The sequence below is a fragment of the Penaeus chinensis genome, chromosome 21 (assembly GCF_019202785.1).
Source record: "Penaeus chinensis breed Huanghai No. 1 chromosome 21, ASM1920278v2, whole genome shotgun sequence".
Classification (NCBI taxonomy): domain Eukaryota; kingdom Metazoa; phylum Arthropoda; class Malacostraca; order Decapoda; family Penaeidae; genus Penaeus; species Penaeus chinensis.
This window is the reverse complement of record NC_061839.1, coordinates 28,075,067-28,082,566: the sequence shown is the minus strand read 5'-3', so window position 1 is coordinate 28,082,566 and position 7,500 is coordinate 28,075,067. Positions and strand designations below refer to the sequence as shown.

General features: G+C 38.5%; 1 protein-coding gene across 3 annotated transcripts in view; it reads left to right on the top strand.

The window, feature by feature from the left end:
• Positions 1-4,503, top strand: part of LOC125036539 (breast cancer anti-estrogen resistance protein 3 homolog) — a 9,378-nt gene extending 4,875 nt beyond the window's left edge. Inside the window, exons 5-12 of one of the 3 annotated variants that reach the window (XM_047629215.1) lie at positions 1-160; positions 362-558; positions 677-1,196; positions 1,993-2,229; positions 2,319-2,462; positions 2,654-2,822; positions 3,355-3,561; positions 3,717-4,503. The exon at positions 1-160 is cut by the window's left edge and continues 106 nt beyond it. In XM_047629215.1, the coding sequence (XP_047485171.1) occupies positions 1-160; positions 362-558; positions 677-1,196; positions 1,993-2,229; positions 2,319-2,462; positions 2,654-2,822; positions 3,355-3,561; positions 3,717-4,007 (1,925 nt within the window). In that variant the 3' untranslated portion in view covers positions 4,008-4,503. Of the gene's footprint in view, positions 161-361; positions 559-676; positions 1,197-1,992; positions 2,230-2,318; positions 2,463-2,653; positions 2,823-3,354; positions 3,562-3,698 lie in introns of all 3 variants that reach the window. The other 2 variants (XM_047629213.1, XM_047629214.1) reach the window with 2 other exon arrangements.
• The last annotated feature ends 2,997 nt before the right edge of the window (positions 4,504-7,500 follow it).

Sequence of the window (7,500 nt, the reverse complement as noted above, 5' to 3'; positions counted from 1 at the left end):
GACCCATCACCATCTCATCAGGTGCCAGAATCACCACACCCATTAATCGTACACAGCCCCTCAGTTTCTATGCTTCCAAGTATGCAGCTCAGACCGCCCACACTTTTGCTCATGGAACTCTCAGCAGGCCCAGCAACAGGACCTCCGAGCCCACACCCAGGTGAGTTATGTTGAGGCAAGTAGGAGGAGGTGGGAAAGGGGAGATTATGATGAATAGGGATATGGTTGGGAGAAGCTTGAAGAAGCATGTTAGAAGATTTGAGTGATAAGAGATGGTACACTAAGACAGGGAAACTCTAAGGTTCATATTAATATATGATATTAATTGTTCCTTTAACAAAGATTGTATTTTTGTTTATAGGACTGGAGGACTTCCTGGGGGCACGCTAAGGCACCAACATTCCTACAGTGGTCCTGTTGCTGTAGGATGCACTGTAGTAAGAAGTCCTGCACATTCTCCTCCAAGGATGCGTCGAGACACTGCACCAATATTGCCCATGAAGACTAGGAGTAGTAGTACCTCCAGACCACCTGACGATCCTCCTGAAGGTGGAACAGGTTAGCACAATAAAATGATTTACTCATGTATATTATTTTCATTTGAGATAGTGTGTCATGTTTCAATGTTTCAGTCAGGGAGATTCTAAAATACAAATGGCTTTCTTAATCTAAACAGAGAGAAGTGTCAGCAACGATGGGGTGATTGGCCCACGCCCCCCTATAGTGCAGAGTAAATTTTCCTCCGTGTCACTGCCAAGGAAGATGACAACGAAAGCCTTTACTGTAGCTTCTGAATATCCATCCACAGTGCCTGTAGATCCAGGTCAAGATGAAAATGTGACATCAGAGAAAAAAGAAGAACTAGCTCATCAGCCTCCACCAAAGCCTTCAAGAGTACCATCCTTTAAAGTTAAGCCAAAGAAACCGCCACAGACAATAACAAATGAGAGAATTTATGCCGAGATTGATGAACGTGATGAGGATGAATCTAAGGACTTAACGAAACACATTCCTGCTGATGACCTCGTAACACCAACTGAAACAGAGAGGGGGAAGACTGAGAGTACAACAACACTGACAGACACTGCATCAAATCCGCGTTACTCACGTCTGTCTGAAATGTACCAGCCCTCAGGCTCTGACTCAGGAAATGGCTCTGGTGACTCTGTACAGACTTCTGCCAGTGATGCCAGAAAGTAAGTATATAGGAACTTCTTTAAAAAAAAGTAACTGAAGTGAAAGAGCTTTTGTCTATTTCTTTTAGCATTATTTGGAAATTTAAAATGTCAAATCTCTTCCTTTTTACTGAAAAGAAATAGAACAGAAGTTATGAACAAAAATGTGTGATTTTTTTCTTTAAATTTTCTGGTCTTAAGTGGATTTATATTCATTTTCTGAACAAAAGAAGCATGAATCAAGGGGCACTAAAGTAGGGTTTAACATTTCACTATCATTTTTTTTTTAATTATCACCCAAAGTCTCTGATTTTTTTTTACATATAACTGTAGAGTAGAGGCCCAAGAAATGCTAAATAAAAAATCCTCTTTAACAATACCAGCCATTTTGTGAGAAATATAATGCACCTACATACAACTACTGGGGTGTAAGATAAATCAAGAAAATTACACAATACCTTGTTTTTAAGTTTTGAAAAAAGAAGCCAATGAAAGACTTATTCTGTGAGTGGTTTATTCAACATGGCATAAGATTCTGAAATACCTTTTGAATCAAGACCCTAGTTTTTTTTGTTCTTACAAATCATGTATAAGATGAGGATGTTGCACAAGCTTTTCATCACAACCCCTGATAAAGAGTCTGCACACGATTTAGGAAAACATAGAATATAGAACCCAACTCATCCGGTTAAACATAAACATGAATGGACCATTAATGCATCTGCTAACATCATCTTGGAGGGCATGATACGGACTTACTGAAATTATTGAATTATAGACTCTTGTCATAGATAACATTTGATAGTCATAAATTGAGATCTTTTTACAGCCGTGATAGCCAAGCCTCCTTTGGTGACAGTGGCAGTGTACAGTTAGAGGAAGACTCAATGGTTGAAGAGGAACCAGTACTCTACAGCTTGCCGGATGTGCTTCCAACTACAGCCTTCGATTTGGAAAATTTTAATACTCTTCTTTTAAACTCATTAGAAAACAAACCTTTGGATTCCACTGCACTTAAAGGTGTCAAGAACACACTACTAGAAAGTGGCTCAAGGTAAGATACTTCAGAGATGGTTATGAAATTCTGAAAGAACTATTGTGAAAAAATATATATATTTAATTTAATCATCTTATCCACAACAGAATCTTAGCTGCCCATCTTACCCGTGCTGACCTAGAACTCTTGAATGGAAAGGCTGAAAGTGACTTTGGCCTTGGTGTGACTTCAGGCATTGAGCTTGTCACTCTACCTCATGGAGCTCAGCTTCGGACTGATCTGATTGAAAGGTGAGCTTTTGATGTTTGGCTCTTTAAAAAAAATACATAAATCCAGGAATCTGCATTTTTCCCATTTTGTGTAATTTTTTGCTAGTAAAAACTTGTTCTTCATTTGCCATCTTGACTTTTGTGTCCCTTTCCACAATTTGGTCATTTGAGGTTTTGTCACAATTTTCAATTATCATTTTCACCACCAACAGGACAGAGTGTCTGAAGCTCTTGGTTGCAGTGACCATCCTGATGGCAGGCGACCTTAATGAGCGGGCCGAGATTATCCACAGATGGATACAGGTAGCTGTTGATACAAAAACAGCAATGGGAAACTTGTATGGATTTACTGGCATCATGTTGGGCTTGTGCATGCCAGAGGTAAGGAATCTAGTATTTTACTTCTTAGTTAAAGTGCCATTATGAAGACTTAATTATTCTTGCCATGCCCACTGTATTATAAGTTTATTTATTGTATTTACACATTGATGGCTCTAGAAGTGCTTACTCACCAAGGAGTCAGTTAATACTCCTACTTATCTCACCTGTTTATCTTTTGTATTATTTTGCTTTTTTAAATGTTACCAAGATTTTGATAACAATTAAATAATCATAACATCAATAACAATAATAACAGTATTGATATCACTTTTATTTAAAAAAAAAAAAAAAAACATTTTCCTGCCAATTCAAGGAATGGGGAAATCAGGATCGGTAACTAGGGCCTACTGATAGACTCCTTGGTGGCTGAGCACATGTGGAGCCATCTGTATGTAACAGAATTCACCAAAAACCACAGAGGACAGAACGTAAATCCATGGTGGTTGGGTTAATCCATATATTAACAGATATAAAGTTTAAGAGTTATGAAGTATTTGTCAGTTCTTATGGAATACTTGTTTCAATCCTACAGATCCAGAGGTTGACAAACACTTGGCATACTGTGCGGCAGAAGTTTACAGACTCAGCTTTCAATTTTGAATCAAAGTTGCGCTCAACTCTAAAGGCCATGAATGAGTGCACAAATCCACAGGCTCCTAATACCACTATCCCTCACTTACTGCCCTTTATGCTGCTATGTGAACGAGACTTAGACGATATTTATGCAATGCATAAGCATGTAAGTCTTCCTAATTTTTGTTTTATTATAAAAATATATCATACATTAGATTACTTCATTTAGCTTGCATAAAAAAAGATCAAGCAATTGTTCAGGACAAAGTATTGAATTAATTAATTGATTGCTATATTTTCCAGGGTTCTTCAATCCTTCAGTGGGAGAGCACAGCAGCAGACTATGGGATGCTAATGCTCTTCACACACCTTCAAGAAGCCAGAGCTATCACACAAAACTTGAGTCTGTATAAACGAAATTCAGAGCACATCCTGTCAGACTCCAACATCCTCGATGATCTCACTTTAGATATGTTTCGTTCAGAGTTTCACTTGAAGTTCCTATGGGGTAGCAAGGGTGCTACAGTTGAAAGCGAAGAACGACATGTCAAGTTTCAGAAGGTTGTCAGTACATTGTCAGAGAGATGCGAGCCTTCCCCAGGTGCTTCGTGAATTATTATGCTCAATTAAAGATATTCTTCCCAGTGCTATATGTAGCTGAAACAGTTTTAACTAACTGAATTAATTAATATCAGATTTATCCACATTGATGATCAAGATAAATTTTGCACTGTGATGGCATTTAAGAAATTAGATGGCATGGCTTCAGTATGTTACATATATCAATAGAGAAAATATTCTCAAATGACATCAGATGTCAGACTTAATATTGTATTTTCTAGGAAAATGCCAGTTTGGTGTAATTCCTGTTCTGCAAATACTTCAGTTCATTTATTTATGATATACTGTGAAAGTTATATGAGAAACTCCTTTGGTGTGAATGGCTCCATAGCTCCTATATGTATATATGATATGTATGAATTTTATGCATGTGTGTCACTATATATGTGTGTGGGTTGTGGATATTTATGTATATAAAATATTGAAAACTATATGTAACATATCACAGTGCATATTTAATGTTATCTACCAATTTGAGCCTGGGAATGTCCAATGTGATATGATTTAATGAATCAAGTAAAATTGTACTTGCTAATACTAAGACAGTATTTATTGTTGGCTCAGCTGTGATTTTAAATGACTAATAGTGGTGACACTTTCTGTAGCAAACAGGCATATGTCCTTTCAGTCAACAGACAAATGTAGGTGCATTTACAGTGTCCATAAATTAATAGGAGCTTGGTCAGCAGATATACTAAATGTTTTATCAACAGACATATGTTATGTCTGGGCAGAAGCAATGAATGTAAGATTATTTTTTCTTTCTTTTTTGTTAAAAAAAGTCAAATCAATGCATAACATGAAGGTGCTTATCAACCTGGTCAAAAGTAAGAATAGTTTTATCCATCTTTCTTCTTTCTTTTCCTTTCCCCTTTCTTTCTTTTCAGTGGGGCTCCGTGGGAACATTTCACTAATCAGCTAGGAGAGTAAATTACATCCTTGCACGTCAGCCACTCACATACCCACTATCCTATTTGAAAAAAGGTTTATTAATCAGTGGCATAGTGATTGGTCTTGATGATTACTCATGATAATTTTTATACAATAGGTAGGGAATGTGCTGCTTTTATCTTATGTAGGGCCATGAATGTTAGTAAGTGGGCTTCCCTCACTCTGAATTTGAATGTACTTATTGTAATTTCTTGATTTTTTCTTTTTTTTCTTTTTAACTATGGTACATATACTTGAAATGAGTACTTATAAACTGCATATTAATATTTCTGTCTTTTACACTCTACTGTTTTGTATGTATTTAGCTTATTTGTCAGTGTTTCCACCTGAACTTGAATTTGTGTTCCCTACACATACTTAAGAGACATAGCACTAATTAGCTCTAGTCACATGGCAAGTCAGTACTGATGGCTGTCACTTTCTATTGTATATAACTGCATGACTTTGTACTTATTGTAAATATATGAGGAATACAGTTTAAAAAAATGTATCATCATTTACCCTTGGATAGAATTTATGTTTTCTGTATGTCTGTTATTTTGCATTGACAGGACACCAGGACGTTTGAGACAACCACTGTTGTCACAGTTTATATGCAGCTCAAAGTGGATTAAGTGTAAATGGTTAATGGTTAATGGTTAAAAGCCAAATAAATGTGCTAGACATCTAAGGTCATGTAGCACTATAGTAAATGGTAGTGAAGGATGGTTGAGTTAGTGATTAGTTGTCAAAGTTGGGCAAAGGAATTGACGAGTAAATGGGTTAAGGTTGGGTAAGGTAATGTATAGGGGTTAGATCAAGTGAAGGATGTATATGCATTTGAGAAATGAAAACAGGTTGTCAAAGCAGAAAGTGTGAGAAGTTGTTGGAGGGATCACGAAAATCGGTCCCATTTGGCTGGGCTAAATAGATTATTTAAGAATTTTGTAGAGATGGGGGTAGTAGAAGGACGGGGGCATGTGGAAGAGGGAGTAGTGTTGAGGGAGGTAGTGTTATGGGGAGGTGGACAATAAGATTGTAAGGTAGTGATAAGGGAGGATGGGGTAGTTGATGAAGAAGGTTGTGGGGGTATAGTTGTTGAAGTTGAGCATGTTGGGAGTAGAAATGTCTCCTGGGGTGTTGATTAGGATGGATACTGTACTAGTCGGCATTGAGGAGGGGGTATTAGTTGTAGTGTTCAGAGCCGTGGTCAAAGGAGAGCCTGGGGTCAAGGAATCGGGCGAGTTTGAATTGGTGGAGCTATTTGATGAAGAGGCATTGCCTCTAATAATGGTATGGTTAATGGTTAATGGTTAATGGTTATTCATTGTTGGCCATGATAAGCCTGGAGTATGTTGGGGAGAGAAACGGTCCACCCCTCAGGGTCGCTTGAGGGGTAAGGGCTAGACAACTAAAGCAGGGGAATACCGTGCCCATGGCTCCCTCAGCCGTTCAGGACTGGCACAAAGTCAGCCTTTCATCCTTTCAGCACGGCTCTCACACCTTAGGAAGTGGATAGTAGAAGGGGTTGGTGAAGGGACAGAAAGGAAAAAGGAGGAGGGGGAAAAAAAAAGACCATGCAAAATTTGTTGAGTCGAGGGCTGAGTCCCAAGGTTGGGGAGTTCCCCAGCATTGGGTCCCAGTCTCCGCCTCCTAAACCCCCCCACGACAACAACCGGCAAGGGATTGGGGGGGGGTTGAATTGGTGGAGCTATTTGATGAAGATAATGCCTCTAATAATGGTATGGTTAATGGTTAATGGTTAATGGTTATTCATTGTTGGCCATGATAAGCCTGGAGTATGTTGGGGAGAGAAACGGTCCACCCCTTAGGGTCACTTGAGGGGTAATGGCTAGACAACTAAAGCAGGGGAATACCGTGCCTATGGCTCCCTCAGGCCATTCAGGACTGGCACAAAGTCAGCCTTTCATCTTTTCAGCACGGCTCTCACACCTTAGGAAGTGGATAGTAGAAGGGGTTGGTGAAGGGACAGAAAGGAAAAAGTAGGAGGGGGAAAAAAAAGACCATGCAAAATTTGTTGAGGCTGAGTCCCAAGGTTGGGGAGTTCCCCAGCATTGGGTCCCAGTCTCCACCTCCTAAGCCCCCCCACGACAACAACGGGCAAGGGATTGTGGGGGTTTAAGATGTAAAAATTTCTATACATGGCTGAATAACTTTGTACGGCCTTTCAGTACTTTTTAAATATTTCTGTTTCAAATTTCATTTTTTTTTTTCTCTTCAAATATTGATTTCAGGTATTTTAATGATTTTACTTGATACAGTTATCATAGAAAGCTGGCTGATTGTACAAAAGCTCCACAAAAGACATGCAATGAATCATGATGAGGAAATACATTTAGATTCTCGACTAAGAACAGAATAATGTTAGAATTTTAGGTGTTAAATATCTGCTCCTTTAAATTTCTTTATTTTTTTATTGTAATTCCAAAAATCTCTGTTTCTCTCTCTCTCTCTGTTTCTCTCTCTCTCTCTCTCTCCTATTCTCTTTCCCTACTCCTTCTTTTTTTTTCTCCCTTCTCCCTTTCTTTTCCCC